Raw genomic sequence first — 24362 nt, 5'->3', positions numbered from 1 at the left:
AACACCGACCTGTGTCTATTGAAAACAGGACCCATATCACAGTACATTCTCGAATTCTGATACTTTGTTGATTTCTTGTTTGATGTCGGCCATGTTTTCGAACTTGGGACGTCATTAGAGCACACGCGCCATACCACTCACTGAAACTTGAAAGGCGATGGGTGGTACAGTAAACACCAGTTCGAAAATGTGGATGTTGTTTAATTATTTGACAAAGCAAAGATCTGCTGCATGTTGGGGCAGTTTGCTTTAATAGAAAATTATTGACACACCCTTGCATGTGACGCCGTATGTAACAGATTGCATGGAGATTAGCCTTTCAGACACACAGCTTGTTTGAACCTCTGTGTGTTTATAAGAACGTGACCCACCGTGGGTGACGGGGACTGCGTCCTTTGGCAATACCACAGATTTTCAAGCCCGCTTTCTTTTTACGAATAAGATTAGTTATTCGTCGATCTAAAGCTCTTCAGCAGTAGCTTTGCCGCTCCTGCTGCCCATCTGTTGCCATAAGGGTTATTCCTGAACAAGTTGGAATATACGCGCCCGTCCAAGTGAGCCAAGCGTGTATGCCCAAACACTTAAGCGGATTATTGCATTATACAAACAAACACCTTTGTGTGTCTATCGTATCTATTCATATACGATACGCTTTCCCCATCTTGCTCCGACACCTAATCACAAACACTTCAGCCAAGTGTGAAACTATATCCGTATAAAATAAAAAAAAAAAACATTTTCCAGCTTGCAAACCGTAGCGCTGATTAACAATTTTTCATCTATTTCATAATTCACGGCAACTAAGTGATTTTACTGAGTAACAGGGACCCAACTTCCGATCCAGTACACGAAATCTAAGTGATCTTGGAGAATTTCGTATGTATCTGACGACGGTCCCGGGCGTGTCATATGCATGCATTAAATCCAAATCCGACGTGGCTGCACGCCCGTCTTCTTGATTATTTACTGCTTCGCTTCTTTAGCACCAAGTCCTGCAGCAATGGCGTTGGATGATATAAATCACAATTCACCTCCATCAAGGCATGAAAACTTATATGAGTTTCTCAGCTATAAACGAAAATCAAATCATTTTCAGATTAAAATCCACAGCAACAGCTGTGTTATCGATTCCGTATTGGAACGTTTTCCTTCGTTCTTCTTTTGTACAAGCATTCAATAAGACCACAGTGCCATAGGCAGGGAAACTTTTAGTGACGAAATACGGTGGAAGGTGACTGGTTCAGACTCAAACATTGGATTATTTACTATGCAACAGCCTACTTTTTCCCCCATTTGATGTACAACGTTTGTAACAATAAGGAAAATCATTACCAAAGCTATTGCACGTCCGTGCTGCGACCTAGACCAAAGGCTTTGCTCAATATTTGAACAGCTGGAACACAAGCTTACGGCTATCACCATGTTGCACCACATCCCAAGAGCAGAATCATGGGAGGTCATGCTCTTGTAATTTCACTTATTAGCTCCAACTAATTAGGTTTGTACCTGTGAGGTTCGTCCGTCTTGTTTGATCACCTGTAGGTATGTGCTTTCTAACAGCTTCTCCACAAAACGGTAGGAAATGCCTCTGCCATAAAATATGAATACATGTTGTGTTACATCGTAAGGACAATTCTTTCCGTTATTTCCGTTTAAATATCGCCTTAAACAATTTTCAATAGGCAAGGCTGAAATGCGAGATGCTCGAAGGGCAACCTACTAAAATATCAGAAGATAAAGTTTTGTATTATAATAGAAAACAAGAACCACTTATTCCCGTATCTGTACACATCCTGATTTGATGATCCATTGTACATGATCAAAATTATTCGTTTACAACCAAGATAGGCTAAAGATCTTGGTCACACGTTCAGCATAAAAGATGAAACTAAAATTGTAGGGGGTTATTATGGCAGCTAGGCGGATCGGCTACGACCAATTGTACGATTGAAAATCTACCAAGGAAAGTGTAACATAAAACTAATGAGCTTCCTCTGTCAAAACTTTAAACACATTATTATTATTTAGTACCGTGTTGGCAAGAGCGACGACGGGAGAAAATAGCCTTAGAGGATAATTGCTAAATTAAATATGCAGAAAATTATCCATGATGAATGCTGTAAATTCATGTGAGACAAGGTTTGAATACGTACTTGGCTTTGGTAGTGGGTCGGGCTTCGTTACCACTTACAATGAAAAATGGAAACAATACCGAGAAAACGCATCCACTATGAATAGTAAATTGGAAGAATATAAAAACATTTTTGGCAAGAAATCTTACTTGACAAATATCGTACCTGACTAAAGTAGATGAGGGCATCGACGTTAAAATTGCTAATGGCAAACCAAATCCGAAAAAGTAAGGCCAGTGGTTCTCAATGTGAGTTAGGCGCTTCGGCAATTCCCAACCTTCATTGAACCACCTGTATTCAAATGAGTATAAGGAATACAGAAGGCACAAGTGAAGCATTGACAGCAGACCATTGAACACTGCAATTGGCAGGAGTCCCATAATCATGGCCTGGAGAGTGACAAAAGAAGATTCAAGTTCAAAACCTTTTTAATCTGCAATTTGTATCAAAGCTTTTTAAAATACCTGAACCAAAAATAGTGCTTGAATAACCATACTGAAAAGCATATCTGCAATCATTTTGCTAATACTGGGCAATAGCTGTGGTCTGCCTCTTGAGTATTTGTATGCGGCATCAGCAATATCCTATCAAACACAATTTGAAATAAGCTGAGAATTGTGAATTATTTGAAATACTTGTTGAACTTACATGGAACCAAAAACAATTCACAAATTTGCTTAAAACAAATAAAGGAAGAATCCACAATGTTGAGAAAGTTGCAGATAGAACAGGAGAGGTCCAAGACCAGACCCATTGCGCAGCATTGAGCTGCCCACCAAAGCTGAAGCTGAATGTAAGTAGAGCTTCAATTAATGGTAAAACAATGCCATTAAAGGCAAATATTGAAAGACAGAAAACCCCTCCATTCAACAGACTACACTGAAGTGTCCTGTGCAGTATTCGAGGTTCCCTGAAAGGCGTAATGTTGTTAATTTCAGGCCAACCTGAATTACTACTGATTTACTATTACTCCTGTTTTTCTTTTGAAGCACTCGACGTGCTTGTTTGAGAACGTCTTATAATTTTGCTCTTGGATTCTCGTTTAAGACTACGCTGTAATTCAATTTCTCGGTCCAAGGTAAAAATTAGAAAAAATCCTCTCAGACTATCTAAAATACCACGTGATGCTGCAGAAAGTACATCCTAAAAAGAAGTAAGATAGCATTAAGATAAAAGTACGTACACAAAAACTTGAAAATTTTCACTTTTATATGCTCCATTACGGTATATTGTTTTTGTCAAAAACGTCACTGAAATTCACTTACACAATCGTCACCATTTCATTCTGACTATTCTAGCAGACGAAACTATGAAACTAAAAGCAACAGCATAGTTCACCTTCACTCTTGACATTTAACGTGGTTTTTTGCAAAAAAAAACCCCTGTATTTAACAACATTTTTCGTTTAGAATATACAACAGCGTTATTTTTTAACACCAAATGTGGTAAATGTTGAACTTTCGATGAATTTTCCGTTGGAGAATTCCGCCTTATCGATGCGTGACTGTGGACTCCCTTTGTATCTTAACCACTCCTTCCTAAATTATTTTCAATGTCAGGTATAGTTTAACACCATTTAGTATGATCCATGACATTAAACTTAAACTTACATCATGTTCACTTGCTCTTGAGGTCCCTCCATGACTCCTTCAACCGTACCGGCTTCCGTGTTTCGACACCATCCTTTCAGTCCCAATTTGTTACCTTGATCACGAGTATATTTGCGGAAGAAAACACCTAGTTACAATACTTATCTCGTTACTACGGCATTCAGTAACTAATCGAAAGGGCTGAAGCCTACCCTGGACCCGTCCAAATATTTCAAATTCAACTGAAATCAAAGCCAAAGAGGGTCGGGTTGCCTCCATGGGAAATGTTTGTTATCTTCTGATCCTCTTTTCTTAATGTTCTTAATGGCCGCTAGGTGACTGGGTTGACAATCAAAATAGCGGGAATTTTAAAGTGCATAGTTTTCATGCCGACCTAGGCATAAGGCATTGTTTTTCCACAGCAAAAAAAAAAATAGATAAAAAATAAATAATAATAATAATAATGATAATAATTCTAAAAAACAAAGAAAAAAATAAAGAAACTTGGTCAATTATCGACTTACAAAAGCTTAATGCGTTCTGGAGCACACAGTAATGCTTTGTTTGCGATTCTTACGTCGATTGCCGACGACCAACGAAGCGAGTGAAAACCCTTGACGATGCGTGAAAAATGTAATTGGCCGTGCTAGAAACTCGAGCACAAAATGCGCATTTCTACTCGTTATCAAGTTTCTGCTGAACTTGCGATAAAACCGAACGGCTCATACCCAAAGTTTATTTTTATTTTCAACTTCTTTGCGGCGGTGAAATAAAACAATCTCCTCTTCTGCTAGGTTTTCAAGCAAAGCAACTCCATCAGGTTCAAGTCACTGCTGGGAAGATCAACAAGTTGCAACAGCGATCTACTGAGGTTTGCATTTAATTGCTGAGGCCACCATGAAAAATATCAAGATACAAAAAACCACCAATGGGGGAAAAAGTACCATCTTTGAATGGCCTCAAGGCATTAGATGCATGCGTGGTTGACATCCGTAATCTAAGAAAAAGAGATTATCAATTTCTCGCCTAGAGACCTCCCACATTCTAACTGTTATAGGAGAACCTTGTTTATTTATACCGAAATTTAACAGAACTGCAGCCACAATGTAAACAGCACCAAACGTCTTGTTTAGGAAAAGCCCAGTCGGCTTCTTTGACATGTCTGCTAGTGTAAGACGTAGTTGATGGCATCAGCGATTCGGAAATGACGATTTGTCCTACTAGAATTCTTGCAGTATATATATGAGAGCCGGTTACAAATCTGTACAGAAAATTTATCGTGAATACGCGGTGAAGACGTACACGTGGAGCTAGAATTATAGTTTTAAACCTTGCTTGTTGTTCCACTCCGACATGAGGCTACTTTTTTTGGGCCTCTTAATTTTTTGTGTTTCATCTGTTTTGCCCAATTCCATTGAAGGTAAGATCAATATCCTGTAATGATAACAAATTATTAATGCAACTGACTTTCAGTTTCGTTTAAAATCAATTCATAATACCTGTAACAGCTTTCGTTTTTTCTTTTGCTTCCTTTATTACTCTCTGTTAGGTAATGGAGCCGAAGACAGTTTGACGGATGTCTCGGTCAAGGAAGCAAAGGTATGCATCATATGCGTGACGACCGGTCAAAGCGAGGAAGAGGAAGAAACCAACCCATCTGAAATTGGCGGCATCAGCCCGGACGAGGTAACATCGAATTTGGAAAGAAGGAAAAAATGGAAGAAGAAGTGGTTGCACAGAAGAGAAAAAAATCGTTTTATCGATCACCATCATCACCACCATCATCATCATCATCACCATCGTTGGAGTAAAAAAGGTTAGTCTTCCTGATAATATTTCAGAAAAGAAAAACTTTACAGTTAATTTCTGTTTCGGGAACTAGCCAAGCGAATTGAGGAACGCAGAAACCGTTTGGCGAGCGGTAACAAGAAATTCTACTCCAAAATCCAGTACAAGGAGCGTTCGTCCCAAACCGACCAATTGAACGATGCCATGGATAAGATGCTCACGCTTTTTTCGCAAACATTGAACAGCGGAAACTCCACATTTCACTTAAGGTTAAGGTAAGGTGACGAAGAAAATAATAATTAGTTTACCCTTTTCTATAGATCAACTGTTCTCTATTCAGTAAACCTCAAGAAGATTTGAAAGTAGCTCCATGGATGTTCGTTCAATTCGACGGTAGCGCTGGTTCGGAAGAAAAAAGGATCACTAGTGAATCAGACAACGCCAACAAACTGGAAACACCCGAAGGCGAAACCGATAGCGATGTCGATGATAACGAAGATGACGCAAACGCTGAAGGCGACTCTAAAGTATCTACCGATGCGGAGGATGAATCACAAACATCAGCTGAGGTTAGCAACGCAAAGGAAGAAGCCAATAAAGCTACAGACGATGATGATGATGATGATGATGACGACGATGAGGAAGATGCAGTTAGCGAAACCTCTGCCAATATTACTTGCGTCGAGAACAACAATTCAAAACGGTTTAATCTAATTTCAAAGCCATTACCTGTTGTGCTATCCGACGGTGCCACCGAATATTACGTGAAGTTGCTTAGCCAACAGGAAATGCAATGTACAAATGGATCGTCAGTAGAGCCATCTGCAGGATTACCGTAAGTTATTCAAACCTATAACAAAACAAACAAACATTGTAACATTCGCAAATTTCTCCCACAGGAAAGCTGAGGGTAAACACCAGAAGATGAGCAGAAAGCTAAGGCGAGCTCACGCCCGACGTTACTCACGAAAAACCTTTACACGAGTAGAAGGTATAGAATTGATTGAAAGAAGTGGCGATGTCATGATCGGTTCGAGAGAGAATTCATCTGTCCATGTCGTCGATGTTCAGTTGCAAATTGGCCCACTGACATTCGTCATGGGGAAAAAAGCTGTTTTTCCGTTTAAGAAATCACGCGTTGCATTTCCTGCATTGATGGCTCGCCTACGCCTAAAGGTAAAAAGAGATTCAAATGAATTAGAGCAAACAATGTGTTCAGTTATAACCTTGTCAATTTTGTAGGTTTTGAATGGTCAGCTGATGTCAGCAAGGTTCAAGCCTAAGAAAATCCAACCAAGTGAAGCAATTGTCAGCCTCCAACTGGGACAAGATGATGAATTAACCGGCACTCAACAAGTAATTGCCCAACTTGTAAGTTACCTCAGTCAAGAAACTACAAATGCTTGGAACACCAAATACCTTCTCCGTCGTCTCAAAGGCCGATTTAAGCACCTCTACATTGGTAAGGCAGGACACAAAAAACTTGATTTCACCAATGAAGACGCCAAGGTACTTGTCAAGCTGCTGCTCGAGTCCACTTCGGATCAGAAACAGCCTTCAACAGAACACCCATCGACAGATGCTCCTGCATTGAATTTCGAAAATCGTGAAGTTTTGTCGGAAGTAACAACATCAAGGCCCCTAATCCGCTAATCCTACAATTTTGCTACAATCTTAAAACACTGTAACGAGCCAGTCAATAAGTTTTTGATTCACCATTCCGTTTGTTAGTCATTTAGAGCAGAAATTCATAAACACAAACAGATGGAAGTGTTTTACTGTAGTTTGGAGCCAATCGAAAAATACATGGTTTTCCTTTACACTTTACGCATAAGGTTACCCTTTACTAAGGCCACGTTATCGCGAAGATTTTGCTAACTAGTTGCATTTGATTTCTAGTCGGAAAACAATCAAAGATCAACTCAAGGCCGAGATTACAGATTCAAAGAACTATTCAGCACGTTATGGCAGCGTGATTTCTTTTTTGGAATACATGAAGGCCACCTTTTGGAGTGCAGTAGAACTGTGTAAGCTGAACGTTCAACCTTCTTGTTGCCCTTGCCGGCTCTCCGCTCTCGTACTCGTCGACCTGACCCTCGACACAACAAACATTACATAAACCAAAATCTCACGTAACACACAAGACGAACGAACAAGTTGTCGAAGATTACCACAATGCACAACGTTTTCCGAAGTGCACGGCAATGTACTTCATTGTCGAGAAACCGGCAAAATGTACAAAAAGCAGTTTGTTTTCCAGCTTCGTCGTCGGCTATAAATAGAAAATTTTCATCTCAAGGGTAACAATATCTCTATTTTAAAAGATTATGTAAAGGAAGGTGGTGCAATTTGCTCTAACATTTAACAGATAATCAGATGCTAATTGCCTCTTTTTGTAATCAAGAACGGAGCCTGAATATGATATTGTTGTTGTTGGTGGAGGAATTGTTGGCATGGCGGCAGCAAGGGAATTGATAATGAGGCACCCAAATTTAAAGTTTGCTGTACTCGAAAAAGAGAATCGTTTAGGTAACTTATATATCCTATTATTTCAGTTTATGCCTCTAATAAAGCCAACTGTGTGATCTGATCCATTTCAAGGTGTTAAAATAAGGTGGATAACGACTTTCAATTTATGAATAGATGTTTCTGTTTCATTTTAGCTGCACACCAAAGTGGGCACAACAGTGGAGTGATACATGGGGGGATTTATTACAAACCTGGATCACTGAAGGCAAAACTGTGTGTTGAAGGCCTCCACCTCTCTTACAAGTATTTTGATGAGAAAGGGATTCCCTACAAAAAATGTGGCAAGCTCATTGTAGCTGTTGCAAAAGAGGAGTTGCCAAGGCTGGAGGATCTCTATAACCGTGGAATTCAGAATGGTGTTCCAGATATTCAAATGGTTGATGGAGCAAAGATCAAAGAAATAGAACCCTACTGTCAGGTACATACAAAGTATGATCTTTCATCATCTATGGTTCAGCTAGTGTTACACTGTTTATCCTATATTAGGGTCTGAAAGCTGTATGGTCGCCACATACCGGAATCGTGGACTGGGGTTTAGTTACGCAATATTACGGGGAGGATTTCAAATCATTAGGAGGTAAAATTCACCTCAACTTTGAAGTTAAGGATTTCAAAGTTGCCCAAGAAAGTAAAGTCAAGGTGATCGCGGAAAACAAAAAAGGCATACAAGTCACAGCAAGCAATGGGGTAAAGTGTTAATCAGTTCAGTGTCAAGTGAAGCCCTAATTACTAAATCGGAGGTGGAACTTACTTTTTAGCAATCTGTGCGCTGCCGGTACGTCTTGACCTGTGGTGGCCTGCAATCGGATCGATTGGCAGAACTTTCCGGCTGTTCTAGAGAGCCACGTATTGTGCCTTTCCGTGGCGAATATCTTTTGCTCAATCCTGCAAAAACACATTTAGTGAAAGGAAATATCTACCCGGTAGAGCATCTGCGAAAGCAGCCAAAAAAAGAACAAATAAGATTCTTTACTTATGAATTTGTTTCTTTAGGTACCTGATCCTCGTTTTCCATTCCTCGGTGTCCACTTTACCCCAAGAATAGATGGCTCTGTTTGGCTAGGGCCTAATGCTGTGTTAGCTTTGAAGCGTGAAGGATACAGGTATAGCTGATGAACATGAAAACATGGGAACTCGTCATTATAATATTTACTTTAAATTATTAACAGTTGGGGAGACATAAACTTACGCGACCTTGCCGATTCGTTGAGTTATCGTGGTTTCCAGAAATTAGCATTGAAATATGCTTCGTTCGGAGTTCAAGAAATCGTTCGGTCCGCCTTTGTTAGTTTAGCTGTAAAAGAGCTGCAAAAGTACATCCCACAGGTTCAAGCATCTGACATATCTCGGTAAATTTTGGCTTTTATACCTGTTTTATGTACGTTCATTTTCTGCGTCTTTCCAAATCACTTGTATTTCCATTTTTCAGAGGACCAGCTGGGGTCCGTGCTCAAGCTCTTGGCGCTGACGGAAGTCTGATAGAGGACTTTGTTTTCGACTACGGAATGGGTGAAATCGGCCGTAATATTATTCACTGTCGTAATACCCCTTCACCTGGAGCCACTAGTTCTCTCGCGATCGCTAAAATGATCGCCGATAAGGCTGATCAGGACTTTCTCCTTTAAATGATAGATCTTCCAAAATATTGTACCCATTCCCGCGTTTGAATAGTCACGCCTTGTTATAGATCTATTACGGTTGGTATACGTTATCTTGTTATGGTTATGCTGGGGTTCTAATAGTCGGGACGATATGGGATCGGCGTTGTCTTGGAGACCTGGTATATACACCACACGTTAAAAAAGAAAGATCGAGATCGATTGAAAGCAATTTATAGCTTTAAATATTTTTTTTTTCCAACTGCCGATCTTACCCCTCTTTCGTCGTCTTAAAGTTTTTCTTTATAATTGGTTTTCAACTTGCAGCGGGAGCACACGCTCTTATCTCCACTCACAGCCGTCATCCAATGAAGCAAAATAGCGTGCCACATCATCGTCACCCCACCTAGAAGATTCAATGCTATTAGGATGTTTCAACAGGCCCCGCATCGTCATCCCGACAATAACAACAACAAAAAGAGACACACACACACACACACACACACAAAAAAGTAAGTCAGGAAATGGAGTTTTTTGATTGCCAAGGATTTTCTATTCTTTCTCTCGTCTTCAAAAGCGTCCCGTCACTCCCTCTCTTGCTCTTTTTAACTTCCATTCGAAAAGTTTGTCCAACTATCAAAGCGAAAGAGATGAAAGAACTCGGAAGATGTAAAAAAAATAAATGGGCATCGTTAGTTTTATTTCGAGACCAACGAATCCCTCGAAATCCGGATGAATAAAAAATAAATAAATAACATAACACTCCGTATGTTGTTTTTAACCCCCTTTTTAAAAAAATTTATATCCTTTGGGGGGGGGGGGGATAAAGAAGCTCGGCTTTCTTCTGGGCAAGACGACATTTTTACTTATCTTTATTCGTTTTACAGTAGCTGTTTGGACGGTTACAACTATAAAAGTTCATCCACATTTTTCTCGTGTGTAAGATCAGGGACCGCACAGCGTGATTGTTGGACTGTCTCGCCTTACAAGCACAGACACAATTTTTCACAGCTTTCAACTGCATATTCAAATCTACCAATGAAACAGACACGGAGCGTGGGTTTCGAATCAGCGGGTGGGAGATGCCATATCGATCTGACATTTTCTACACAAGAAAAAATACAAAAAAGGGTCTGCGGGGTCTGCCGTAAATAACAGGCTGGCGCGACTGATTATTTGACGATATACACACCCTAGGGTTTTTTCACATGTATTTACATGCATATTAAATTGAAGAGGAGAAACGAAATGAATAGTTGAAGAAAGAAGATGGAGAGCTATTTTGCGACTGTCTGACAGCGCCCTATTAGTTGGTCGGTTGAATTGTGCACTGTCACACTCGACGGGCATCAAAGAAAACGTTCACAAACACGGACCGCTACACGAGCCTCGCTATAAGAAAACGAAGCCCGTGAGAAGGGCCGAAGCCTTACGTAGGCCTCGCAACAACAATAACGCATTTATACCAGAAGCGAGCACAATTTTCTTCTACGTATAGCCATTACCGGAGCAATAGCAAATGTCAGAGTATTACTTTTCATTCGTCCCTGGTGCGTAAAGAAACAAGGTTTTCTTCCGTAGCAGAGATTTTTTTTTTCTTTCTGTTGTAGGGAGTTTGCCTTCCTTTTTGTCGAAAATGGAATGAGACAGACGAAAGAAATATATAACCCCTCCAAAAAAAAAAAAAAAAAAAAAGTAAGAAGAGGGTAGAAGAAGAGAAGGAGGGTTGCTTGGTTAGTAATCATCCCCGGTGCTAGTGGGCGGTCGTCTGCCGTGTGGCGCCTAGGCCGGATACACCAGTCGCCGAACCCAATATAGTGCGCTTTAAAAAAAAAGAAAAGAAAATGCTTCACTGTCCTATATTTCTTACATTTGCTTGCAATATATAGTCTTCTTCTTTTAATTTCTTTCTACACAGTTTTCCACGCCCTCGTACCTCTGTACGTTGCGTAACTAATCTTAGTCAACCCTTTTTTGTTTTCGCTTTTTTTCACTTGACAAGAGGAAACTGTTTGATGTAATACATAGCGTACATTCACGTTGAATCGAATGATAATGATACAACTAGAAAAAAAAAAATAACAAATGGCGTCGTTGTAAAAAGGAAAACGTGAATTTAAACGTAGTTTAATGACTTCAAACGATTTAGAAATGCTTTTTATTTCCTTTCTTCTTTCTGAACGGTTGCATAACGTTTCTTTTTTGGATGCACGCACGGATGCATCTGATTGCCTCTACTTGATGGAAAGAAACAGATGATTGGAAGCTCGAATCAAAAGGAAAAAAACAATACGTTGTAAATCCAACGTCTCCTCTTCTCTTATTCAATAGTTGCTACATATGTTCAATGATCAACCGTGCGGGAATGCCTATATATATTTCCTCTGCTACCGTTCAGGATTATTATTATTATTATTACTATACGATGCCTTTCCGCTTCAATACTCTTCGACGCATATTTCTAGCTTCTTTCTTCGTTTTGCCATCTAGTAACCCTTCCTCTCTTGCCGGACACCAATGGGGTTTCTACTTCTTTTTTTGTCGGTGCCCAGCAACCGATTTGTCTGCTCCACTTCAACAACCAAACTCAACAAATTACTTTTTTCTATTTAATGGTAGAAAAGTTTTCGAGGTCTCTTTAAAAAACGAAAAGAAAGAAAGAAAGAAAAAAAAAACTCAACAGGAAATGGTGGAAATAACCCGCACGACTTGTTCTGTTGGTGTTGGAACGCAACGCGTCAAGATGACGTGTGTTTTTTTTTTTTCTCGTATTTTCTTTGCCTTCCATTTCCAGTTTATCGGCATAAGGGGGAGAACTGTGAAGTACTTGAACGCTATCCTCTGTGTTTGTATGTTGTAGTAATACGGTCGAGAATGCGGTTTAGGAAAAAGCCAAGAAAAACCAGGGGGGTTGAAAAACTACAATAAAACTAAAATGCAGTTAACGGGTGTGGGGAGAAAAGGTTTGAACGGTGCGTGCTTGCACCGAGTTTAGCGGCTAAGGGAGTGTGCCATTTCCAAACAAAGAAATCAAGTCAGACAAAAGAGTGGCAGACGAAGAAGACGGAAGAGTAGGAGGATTGTTCGTATAAGCTACCCCCCCGAAAACAGTCGCTATAACAAAAGAGGACGTTTCAAACATTTGTAGCATTAACAGCTGAACTGGGAGACCGGTAGTCAACCAAGCAAAATCGTTCATGCTCATAACATCTGACTAGACGGGGACTGTGATAGTTAGAGATACGTAAGCAACAGGGGGAGGCGAATGTGTTGAACAACTAGAATTGTGTACGTTCGACAAAAGAACTCGAAGGATAATCTGCTGAACGATAAGCATGAGAAAACCAGATGAATCGAAATAAAAATAAGGAAAGAATTCCGGCCGCTAGAGGGATACAAGCAATCCATTGTTAAAGGGACGTGGTTGGAGGGGGTGTTGGGGGTTGCCTCTTGTACACAACGAACGAAGGTGAGAGAGGATCTAGCAACTACAAAAGAATAATATCACAACCAAATACAATTCCAGCTTTTGTGCTCCTGCAGCCCTACCGTAAGGAGGGGTAAAAAAAAAAGTAGAAAAGGAAGAGAATGCGAAAGGTGGATAAAAACCAAGAGGTGATGGAAAAGAGATTGGTAGATATAAAAAAAAATAAAGGGGAAAAAAAAGAGGGAGAAAGAAGAAGAGAAAGAGAACCTTGCCCGGAGCCACACAGTTCCAGCAGAGGAGGAGTACAAGCCCGGAATGTTGAATGCTCCACCTCCCCCCTTCTTTTCCTCCCCCCGCCACGACCCATCCGCACACACGAAGCGCGCTGCTTTTCTCCAGTCGCGCCGCCAACTGCCTGACCGTCGGCAGCAACGTTCGTGACGGCCTCTCAATCTCCTCGTTCTATCTGTGCGTGTATCGAGTGACTGCTCGTGTGTGTGTCTATGTGTTCCAGTGTTACGCTCGTCAATTGATCAACGGCGGTGGAGGAGAAAAAAAAAAAGCAATTATTGATTGTGACTAGGTCTACAAGCCTCTTGAACGGCCTTCTACTTATCATGCCCGTTTAGATTATGTGATGATGTGATTGAATATTGAACGTGATTCGTTCATTTACGCCGGGATTTTTCTATTCTTGTTCCTATTGTGCGCTAAAATTAGTTTGGAAAAGAGACAAAAAAAAACGAAGAAAAGAAAATGGAGGACGAATTGAAATGTCCGTCGTGTCGCCAATTTTTCGCTCAGCCCGTCTTACTGCCGTGTTTTCACGCAATGTGTCTCAGTTGCGCGCTGCAGAATCAACAGCCCGTTGTCAACAATTTGGCCAGTCACGCGACGGCTCACGAACAACAACTGGAACAGCCATTACCGCCGCCGCCGACCGAATTGCAATTACTCTCCGAACTGCATTGCAACGACTGCAACGATTCGGATCAATTGTCCATCCTGAGCGAGACGGACAGTGGCGTTGTGGTCAGCACGAGCGGCAGCAGCGGAGGCAGCAGCCGGCCGAGCAGTTGCCACATCCAACCCGCATCAGCGACGACGACCGCAGCCAACAATTCAACTGTTGCGGCCGCCACCATTTCGCTCAGCTGCCCGTCGTGTCGCAAACTCGTCTACTTTGACGAAAACGGAGCTCAAAATTTGCCTCGCTACAGGGCCATGCAAACGATCGTAGACAAGTTCACGGAGACGTGTAACCGTACGTCAGCCAACTCTAGCACAGCGTGCCAACTGTGTCCGGACACGACAGAAGCCGGCCAGCAAACTGCCACCGTTTTTTGCCAACAGTGTCAAGTTTTCTACTGCGAACGATGCCGAGAGAACTGCCACCCGGCCCGCGGTCCGCTCGCTAAACATAGCCTCATTTCGCCGCAGCAGGGCCGTCAAGCTCTCCGTTCGCTCAAAGAAAAGTTCAAGGTGTCTTCATATTTTACTATTTTTTTTTTCTTGCTCTTTTTCTTTGAAAAGCTAAAATCAGAACAAAATGGCGGTTAGTGAAAGAGGACGATTTCATTCTTTTGAGGAAAGGGATGAGCGCTATTGACGTTCTTCCCGCAGTCTACGCATTAATTATTCAAATGATTTGTGATGCGTGAAAAGGAAAGTAGAAACGAGATGGAATGATACTGACTTCTTCGTTGACAAGCGATCTATTTGGAGGCATGGGGGAAAAAAAAAATCAAGAGGGACGTAGGCATAGTGAGATAGTGTCTGTTGTTGGAATTCGATTGTAACCGAGTTTCTTTCTCTCCCAAACGCAAGATGAAAGAACAAAACTAGCGAGAATTGTAGCCGCGCGTATCGGTTAGGTTGATGAAAAGATATTCATATTTTTTTTTTTTAAGATTTCGTTTTCTTCTAAAAATGAAGCCTAGCTCTCACCAGTCGGGGCAAAAAAAAAATTATTTTTACACTGGAACAGTCACACGGCGACATCTTGTCGGCTTGTCAATGTTTCTTCTACATTTTTGATGATAAACACGTTAGAATTCAAATGACTGTTGTATGTTTACTGAAAAAAACAAAAATGCCATTCTTTCTATAACCGAAATAGTTTGAACGACGATAATTCCATTGTTTGTCGTCTTTTTCATTTGAATAGCGATAACATAAAAAAAGAACAAAAGAAAAAAAAAAAGAAGAGTTTCTTGGACTCGATCCCGGTTCCTATTTTCGGTTGGGCGGGGAGGACGACAACACAAGTCAATCGGGGAAAAAAAGAACACACACGTACGCCGTTGATGCCTGTGTCAACGGTCGTGACCATATCAAGAGGGCCTTCGTGTGTAACATCCAAAACAACACACGTTACAATCGGGATCGTAAAAAAAAAGAAGCAAAACAAGCCAACAGTTTGAAAAAGGAAACCACAAAAATAGTTGGTCAGGTATTTTTCTTTCGAACTTTTAAAGAATTGCCATAGACCAATCCAAAATTGGGAATGGAGGAGAATCAGATTTAAGAAAAGGGAAAAGGAAAAAACTTGTTGACGATTTCATCGAACTATGCTGTCACCTAACAAAGACTTTGAACATGTCGAAGAAAGAGGTGGGGATTGTCTATGTGTCGTGTCGTGAATGATGGCTCCCTCGCCATTTCTAAATGTGGCCCACGATCTGTCTAACTGCCATCGACTACAACAAAGTAGACGACAAAGACTTTGACAGCTAAAGACTGAACAACTCTCTTCACTGACTCATGCAGACTATCTTCTTGATTATAGAAAATACTCGAATGTAAAATGACTAACCTTTTTCGTTTTGGCTCTTTTCCCACAGCAACAGCAGTCGTGTGCAGATGCCGTTCCACACTGCAGCGAACATGGTGATCAGGTCCAATCTTATTATTGCAACACTTGTCGATTGGGAGCTTGCCACTTGTGCGTTTTATCGGATGCTGGCCGCCATCAAAATCACGACGTCCATCTATTGGCGCTTATCTGCAAACAGCAAAAGGTAAACAAAAAATCAAATGTCAACAAACATGATTGTACACACAGAATGTCGTCTGCTTGTTTCACTAATGGGCCATTTACTAATGAACTCGTACAACAAACAAAACACAAAAAAAAGGGCTAGAAAAGATTTGGGGTTTTCAGAAAGGTCAACAAAAATACCTATTCGAGGGGGAGGGGGGAAAGTGTGCGCGTGCACGAGTTTATTTGTCTAAGAAAAAAGGTTTCACGCGCGGGGCGGTCGGGATCAGTTGCCCCACAGTTTGTAAATAAGCCACTGAAAGTCAAGCGACCCCGATGACGAGTAATAGGCTATTCTTTGGAAATGGGTTGCAAGTCCACCGAGAACGGTATAACTTTTAATCAGAAGCTGACAAGTCATTCGTTTACGAACCAGTTATTGTAACGAACTGGGATAAAAAAAAAAATACCTACGGGGGGAGGGGGGGTTTCTCGTATTGACCATACGGATGAGAAATCATCAGCTGGATCATTGGACAAACAACGAAATGCTCCGACCCCCGAGAGACAATCGAACAACAGCTGACTGTCCAAACTTTTACTAGATTGGATGGGCACACGAAAAAAAAAAAGCAATAGGGAACGAATGGGCAATGTTGGAATTGAATTCGATTTGGGTTCTAGTATCCTACAACCCCCATGTCTCTTTCTATTGTTGTTGAATGTGTGGGCTGTGTGTAACAGCCGCGCAGATGGTACTGGACAATTTATAGATTATGTCTGCACACTTCATCTAGTCCTTTATTCAGCATGGGAGAGGAAAAATATGGAACAGAATATTCAATTCTTTTTTTAAAAAAAGAGACCAGGTTTTAAAAGCTCGTCTGCCCGCCCGACAAACATTCAAAACCCGTAAAAAATGTGAGCAGGAAAAAAAAAGGAATTTAAAGGATATTAAATTCCATTTCTTTTGTTGAACTAAAATTAAAAAATAGAGGGAAGATCCTTATTTCCTTTTGTTTTCATTCGTTCAAGAGGAAGTGAAGCAAGGGCTTTTATTTTTGAAGAGGATGAAAGGGGGGGGGGAGGCGACTATACGCCATAGATACGAGATCAAATGTAGTTCATTAGCGGTGAAATTCATTTGTAAAGAAAGAGAACGAGCTCTCTACAAACATACGCAGCCATTAGGGATGAAGTGGAAGAGAGACGGGGCGAGGGGCATATTAGTCCTTTCCCTAGGATTTTGCTTGACAGACGTACTCGAAACTCTTTTCAGAAGATTGTTTCCACTGCAAAGCAGAACGAGCGGAGGCACCTTTTCATTGGAAAATCATTAAAAACAGTGTTGTTTTTTAAACGTTCTCTTTAGGAAAAACGCACTTCTTTAATGAGTCATCTTCCTTACTTGTCATTAGGGAACTCTGTCATCAACCCAATAGAAAAAGAGACCAACAAAGTCTTTTGTTTTCACAGGAAAAATCTTGGAAATTGAGATAGGAAAATAGAACAAACACAAAAAAAAAGGAGTAGTATATCGTCTTTCAGCATGATATCATTTCACACTAGCGAAGATTGCCTCTTCGGCACAGAAAGAAAAAACAATTCTCGAATCCCCCTAAATTGGTTTCGTTTTTCTTTGTTTATTATCATCATCTAATCGATTTACGATTCCATACCCATCTGCAGCGGTCAGCTCGAAATAGCAAAATATAAAAAGAAATAAACAAGTTGCGTGAGCCGATCGCTTTCATATCGAGTTCGCCCCTTTTATCCCGGGGTTCGCCGTGAATTGTCTTTCCGGCACTATCGGCCTCCAACGGGAGCGGGGGGGAGGAGGACAAGAGTTAACCCACATATCCGTTCGGCCATTCTCTGGAGGATGTCTATAATAGAATAAGACTCACGTGTCCCTACGTATAAGAACTAAAAGTGTATATGACACTGTGCGTCCTGAGGATTTCTCATTAGAAATCCCCGCTTTCTATCATATTTTTTTCTTCTTCCAACCGGATGAACAAACCCATTCAGCGGAAGAAGGCAAACAACTTTTTTTTTTCCCTCTTTCGAATGAGACAAACGTTTCCGCGTGAATCAGCTAACGGAACGTGACCGTGAAAAGAAAAACGGATCTTTCTTTTTTTCTTCACGGCCCCGCGGCCATAGAAAAAAAAAACCATCGCGTCCCGGTGCCGTTTGTTTCATCGAGTCAATTATCCGACACGCAGCGAAGCCTAGTCCCGACGAATTCGATTGGTTGGAGCGTCTATATTTTTCTTATATGTGTAAAAAAAAAAAAAAAAAAAAAAGAGGGCCTTATATGCCCTTACGTTTTTACTTCGCTACCCGATAACAAACTAATGACATCTAATATTTGTCTAGTGTCGCGTGGCTTGTTATTCTTTTCGGGCTTGAATGACTAACAGCAGCGCATACAGACACACACACACGCAAAGGGGAAACGAGAGATGGCAAAAGAGGGGTGAAAAAAAAACAAAAAAACAAAATAGACACGATATTCTGCAGGCTTTCTCTGGACGGCCTGCTGGACTTTTGTGACACCCCATCCAATGGTACAGGAAAAACTCCACCCCAAAAGCGTCCTGAAAAGCTCTCGCTATTTTATATACACACATGGAAGGGGAGGGGGGAGTCGCCGACGTCGTGGCGCCAGTTCGCCCCTAGTCTCTTCTATTTTCGATGAACTCGACTTGCAAAGGCTTTTTTCATCCTCCCTTCTAGTGACTCATAATAAATGTCCCCCCTTCTCGCTCCTAACTTACTGTATACATAAGAATATGATCAAAAAAGAACCGTGCGTGTACGTAAGGCCATGCCGAAATGTTTGCGTTCGTCTTCTTAGCAATCCGGAAATGATTTTGAGGCTTTCGGGAATTGACTTGTATAATATTGTTCGTCACGCTGTCGATTGGAAAGAAAAATGGCGTGTGGGAGGACAGCCAAAACTATCGCATTACACCAACAGGGAGGGGTGGATCTTGGCCGGAAGACACTCATGATGAGGAAACCAAGTTTTTAAGAAAGGGAGGACGGAAAGACCGCAAAGAGACATTGCCAACACATCAGTCAAAAATAAAAAAAAAAAGTCTCTATTTGTCTATGTGACTCTGCCTCGACGATCCTTTGTAAAAACAGGAGGATAAGGGGGGGGGGGGGAGTCGGAGCCGTTGCGGGCCCAACTTATTTCTAAAGATGGTAAGTAGGTCCGTAGAATAGAACTGAAGAAAAGTGAATCTTTTAGCAGGGGGTGCACGCAGAAACTTGCGTATCCTCATTACTTATGAGGCACACAGTTCGCAAAAGGAAATGAGATTCCCTTTTCTTTTCTAAGTTGCCATCAAGAAGTTGACCCGCCCTTGACGAGCAACGGCGTTTTTCTTTAGAATACAGCTGATGGATCGATCATGTAGGGGAGGCAACATGATGTCCATTTTCAATACCGATGTGTCAACGAATCAAACTTGTTTTTTTTCTTCTTCTTCCCCATTCTTTTTTTTCTGTAAACAAGATCAACAAACATTATTCGACGCTATTATATTACTTCCCGATCCTATTTGATGTTCTTTTGCTATTCCTCTTCCCCATTTTATTTCCTTCCGATGATGGCCCTCTGTAACGCGACTCTCTCTTAACGCAAAGAGTTCCTCTTTTTTTTTTGGAACATGTACGGCCTGCCCGAAGGGAGTTGGAACACTAAAGGCTCTACAATGAGCCAGTCAAACGAAAGAGCTAAGGGCGAAAAAAAAAAAAAATTTGGAGAAAAGAAATCAATAATCGAGTGAATCCTGTACGGTTAAACTAACCCTCCATTTAGGTTATCTGGAGTGAGAGGGGGGAAAGAAAAAATCCGTATAAAGACATAATGGATGGAATGAGAAAAAAAGTATTGATCCGACATTTGTAACGATAGAGAAGTTACTGAAATGATTAAGTTGATTCCTCCACGAAAAAAAAAGAAGAAATAAGTGAAGCTCCTGCTCGTGAACGAAAACGCGCGTGAAGCGTTAACCCGAAATGATGAAGGAGCGCGGGACAGGATGGAAATAGTGGCAAAAGAAGATTTTCATTTCCCCACGTTGCGCTATTATCGATCGGACCGGCTTTACAGTTCACCCTCGCTGCCTTCATCTCCTTTCCATTTCTGTACCTTCATCCGCTTTTGCTCGCTGCTCATGTCTTGAGAAAAAGGGCGACGCAAATGACGGGCATCATTTGCATTTCGAATTTAAACGCAGACGGTGGAGAGCAGAGACAAAGACTATTATGTTAAATCCACAGCATCTCTTCAACCGAAACAAAGTGGACTGTCGTCTTAGGGTGTGTTGCATCGATCGTGGAGAGTGAAAAAAAAAAAAGAAAAAAAATTCTTTCTTCCGGTCAACGTTCAGAAACAAAGAAAAAGAAATAAAAAGGGAATGAGAGAAACAGGAGGTAATGATCATCAACGAATGAGCGGAACGATCGGCCAGTAACGGGAGACTCTAAAAATCTTCCGCCCTCGCTCTATAAACTCGCTAACGATCGGCTTGTCTTTCTATCGCATCGCTAATTAACACATTCAAAAGCTCCCCCTCCTCCCTCCAACTCCGATGAGTTCAATTTACTAGAACAGTAGGAGAGAGAATTTCTTGAGAAAATTGGGTCCGAAAAATTAGAGAGAGAGAGAGAGAGAGAGAGAGACATGAAGATGCAAGTTTGGCGAGCAGGAGAGCTAGTAAGACTGACATCAAAGTCGATAAGATCTGCCCGCAGTTTGAGACGCAAACACACATACAATCGAAGTCCCTCAAAAGACGGAAATTCCCGGCGATCGATGTGTGGCTGCCTGCGCTCTCGTTTGTTTTGCCGCCGACGGTGGAACGAAAGAAGAAAGTGACGGTGCATGATTGGAATAGTTTGGCACGCCTTCCAACAATATGAATAACTCGTACGAGCGCAACGGGAATTGCGTTGTAGAATTGGTTGGGAAAACGTAGAAAACTTTTTTTTCTTCTTCTTTTTTTATGGTGGGGAAGTATGACGTTTTTAAAGAAAATTCTTGCATACCTGATTTATTTCAGGCCGAGTTGACGCAATCGTTGCAACAGCTGTCGGAGAAAGCCAAAAGTGCGACGGAGGTGATCCAGCGCTTGAAGAGTTCGTCGGAAAGAGTCCAGGTAAGTGATGGATGGCCATCTGTCGGCGGGAAGATTAATGAAGTCGGGTATTTCATTTTCTGTTCCCGTGTTCTTTTCGTAGGAGAGTTGTGCCAACGTCGAATCGGCCATCCATGCTCAATGTTTGGAACTGATGGAAGCATTGCGACGCAGGGAAGAAGCCCTGGTGGATTTCGCCCGGCGCGAACGTGACTTGCAATTGCGGCGATTGCGGGAAGAGGTGGCCACTTGCACGGCTCACCTGCAGCACACGACGGCGCTCGTTCAATTCTGCATCGAAGCTTTGAAAGAATCCGATTCATCGGCTTTTCTTCAGGTTGCAAATTTAATATTTCATTACCCACCTTTTTTTTTTGTTTTAACAATCTTTTATCGATTATTTGCCTTCTCCACATTTTGCAGATCGGGTCGATGCTAGTCAACCGCGTCTCCAATTTGGACCTCACTTGGCGACAGGAAATGGAGGAATTGACCAATCGGGCCAGTCCGACACTCGAACTCACCCTCGACGATTTGGGCCTGCGACGCAATATCGACCAGCTCACTTTCCTCGAAATGAAACGTAATCTTTTTAGGCTTTTTTTCTTTCTTTTTTTCTGTTTTGTTAGGCTCTTATGTTCTAAGATATTTACCAGCGGGCAGAGCGCACGTTCGTAGGAATGCAATATCTCGCTCTGTGCGATTATTGGGAAAACGAGTAGGGTCTGTTGTGCTCGGCTTTTGCAGCTTAATGACAAACTTCCCGCTTGGGCTGCGGGGGAATTGGCTGATGATTAATGGAGAACCGCACGATCCCACGCAACAGTTTCACCAAAGTCCGAACAAAGGCATAATAACTCTCTTGGAACATGTCTTGCGCGTTTCACTGCCTTTATTAGATGAAGATGGATACCGTTTTTGCCCCATGTATTCCCATGTCAGGCTAGGGCTGTAGATGAAGAGAAATCGCGAACTCTATTAAATTGTCCGGTTGTTTTTTTCTTTCTTTCCCGTGGCCAAAGAGAATTGTCGGGACAGTAGCCACAGGGTAGACCAAAAGTTTCAGTCACACACGTACACGTTTGAAATTGGAGTCTTAAAAAGGCAACTTTTTCTTTTGTCTTTACGGAGGGAGAACGCCGCAAGTCATTCGTCTTTTCGAGGGTAGACAACGGTCAGCTAAGGAGCTTCACGTCCAGCCGTGACTCAATCGAATTACACGGAGCTTGACATGCGAGTCACGCACAGGCCGATTGACTGGCTTACGGCCCCTAGTAAACGATCAAACGGCAGTGAATAGACAATTGCGGGAAAATAGAGTTACGATTCCACCACTCCAGATGATCATGTCTATTAAATAAAGAAAAGAAATAATTGCGGGAAAATTTGAATATGTTACTTTTCACAGCTCCCGGACCACCAAGAATCTTGGCCGAGGAATGCAGCGCCGAAAATAATTCAATCACAGTGGCCTGGCAACCGCATCCGGCCTCTTTCGTCGAGGGTTTCGTTCTGGAACTGGACGACGGCGGGGGCGTCGCCGCTGGTCGTTTCCGCGTAAGTTCCCCCCACATCGAAATTTAAAAAAAAAAAAAGAGAAAAAAAAAAATTATTATTCTAATGGGAATGGAATTAAAAATTTCTCACGCGATCTATTCACCTAGGAGGTCTACTGCGGTAAGGAGACCATCTGCACGGTGGACGGCCTGCATTTCAATTCGCTTTACAACGCCCGAGTCAAAGCTTTCAACAGCAGCGGCGACGGACCCTACAGCGACTCGCTGGCTCTTCACACGGCCGAAGGTGAAAATAAAAATAAAAAATTATTTATTCATATCCGCAAGGCTTTTCCATTTTTACCTTTAAAAAAAAAATAATTATTATTTTTTTTTTGTTTCATATCCAGTGGCTTGGTTCACATTCGATATGACAGCCTACCCAGCAGAAACTCGGCTGTCGGCTGACGGATTGACGGCCACGACCGACAGCTACGAGCCGCGTGTTTTGCTCAGTTCAGTCGGATTCTCACGGGGCGTCCATTACTGGGAATTCACCGTCGACCGATACGATGGCGCGGCTGATCCGGCATTTGGCGTGGCAAGACGAGACGTCGCGAGAGACTCCATGCTGGGTATCCTTCAAATATTCAAATATCCATTAAAAACAGGAATTAAAATGAAAGTTGAAAATGTTACAATACACAGGTAAAGATGAATTAGGATGGTCCATGTACATCGACCATCAACGGTCTTGGTTCCTCCACAACAACGTGCACAGTCATCGAACCGATGGCGGAATCGACGTCGGTTCTACAGTTGGCGTCCTACTCGACCTCGATCGGCGTCAATTGAGTTTCTTCGTCAACGAAGAGCCTCAGGTAGGAAAAAAAAAACAGATTCGATTCTAATGGCTTATTGATTATTCAATTTAGCGTTGTCTCTCTTACCGGGATCGACCGATAATTTGGTTTTGTTTTCTTTCTTCAGGGAACGGTGGCTTTCGTCGATCTACACGGCGTCTTCTACCCGGCCGTTTCGCTCAACCGCAATGTACAAGTCACTCTCCATTCAGCTCTCGATCCACCGCCATCTTCGGCCTCTTGTCCCGACAGCGGAGAAGAAAGCGACGAAGGCCATCCAATTGGCGGCGGCGATGTCGCTGAACGAATAAACAGCGGGACGAAATCTTCTGAATCGATGTCTTCACTCACGTGTGCCGTTGCGGCGCTCTGAAATAAACAAAACCAAAATGAAATGAAATTTTTTTTTTAAACTAAAAAAAAAAATGTTCTGTTTGTTTGCGAAATTGTACATGAATTATGATGTCGAACGGCTTCATTATCTCCTATTAATGCTTTTATTCTCATTTTTTTTCTATTTGCATATTTATATATTTTACAAAAAGGGCTTAGTGAAATCTAGAGCCGATATGCGTTTTGTATTGCTATTTCATAAATGGAAAAAAAGAAAGAAAAACAAATGATGTGTTGTAATGTTGTCAAATGTTTCACGTCTCACTCTGGAAAATTTATGGGACATTTTCTCTTGTTCATTCTTTTTCCGTCTGCTTTTTTTACAGGAAAAAAGACATGGTCACTATAACAATTGTTGTAGGTTAGTTACAAAGGTTCAAATTCAGATTTAAGGAAAAAAAAGGGTTCCCC

At 41.7% G+C, this 24362-nt stretch overlaps 3 protein-coding genes and 1 long non-coding RNA gene across 6 annotated transcripts; 2 read left to right on the top strand and 2 right to left on the bottom strand.

Moving 5' to 3' along the window:
- Positions 1–1128: 1128 nt before the first annotated feature.
- LOC130695932 (etoposide-induced protein 2.4 homolog) lies at positions 1129–3463 on the bottom strand. Its single transcript, XM_057519000.2, has 8 exons — positions 3338–3463; positions 3103–3275; positions 2781–3042; positions 2597–2716; positions 2298–2521; positions 2154–2228; positions 2032–2080; positions 1129–1955 (listed from the first exon to the last, which is right to left on the bottom strand). Exons 1-8 carry the CDS (start codon positions 3350–3352, stop codon positions 1917–1919), a joined length of 957 nt encoding a protein of 318 aa, XP_057374983.1. The 5' UTR covers positions 3353–3463; the 3' UTR covers positions 1129–1916.
- Positions 3464–4987: 1524 nt separating this feature from the next.
- On the top strand, positions 4988–7331 carry LOC130695921 (uncharacterized). The gene is made up of 6 exons (XM_057518986.2): positions 4988–5141; positions 5271–5537; positions 5604–5784; positions 5850–6344; positions 6409–6685; positions 6752–7331. The coding sequence occupies exons 1-6, from the start codon at positions 5075–5077 to the stop codon at positions 7160–7162; spliced, it is 1698 nt and encodes a 565-aa protein (XP_057374969.1). The 5' UTR covers positions 4988–5074; the 3' UTR covers positions 7163–7331.
- A 426-nt stretch (positions 7332–7757) lies between these two features.
- Positions 7758–21307, bottom strand: LOC130695950 (uncharacterized). 2 transcript variants are annotated; one of them, XR_009002507.2, is made up of 7 exons: positions 21111–21307; positions 15879–16067; positions 9912–10042; positions 9690–9815; positions 9228–9619; positions 9036–9147; positions 7758–8970 (listed from the first exon to the last, which is right to left on the bottom strand). It is a non-coding gene; the product is annotated as an uncharacterized LOC130695950 (long non-coding RNA). The 2 variants fall into 2 exon arrangements; XR_009421957.1 differs by having other exon boundaries at positions 9228–9815.
- Positions 13475–24121, top strand: LOC130695947 (E3 ubiquitin-protein ligase TRIM9-like). 2 transcript variants are annotated; one of them, XM_059497315.1, is made up of 10 exons: positions 13475–14545; positions 15913–16083; positions 21125–21220; positions 21303–21536; positions 21623–21782; positions 22608–22756; positions 22864–23002; positions 23106–23330; positions 23404–23576; positions 23686–24121. In XM_059497315.1, the coding sequence occupies exons 1-10, from the start codon at positions 13820–13822 to the stop codon at positions 23929–23931; spliced, it is 2319 nt and encodes a 772-aa protein (XP_059353298.1). In that variant the 5' UTR covers positions 13475–13819; the 3' UTR covers positions 23932–24121. The 2 variants fall into 2 exon arrangements, with proteins under 2 accessions (XP_059353298.1, XP_057375001.1); XM_057519018.2 differs by having other exon boundaries at positions 15907–16083; positions 23686–24118.
- The last annotated feature ends 241 nt before the right edge of the window (positions 24122–24362 follow it).

The sequence above is a fragment of the Daphnia carinata genome, chromosome 10 (genome assembly GCF_022539665.2).
Source record: "Daphnia carinata strain CSIRO-1 chromosome 10, CSIRO_AGI_Dcar_HiC_V3, whole genome shotgun sequence".
Lineage (NCBI taxonomy): Eukaryota > Metazoa > Arthropoda > Branchiopoda > Diplostraca > Daphniidae > Daphnia > Daphnia carinata.
The sequence above is the reverse complement of the archived record's forward strand: the minus strand, read 5'-3'. Positions and strand labels throughout refer to the sequence as shown.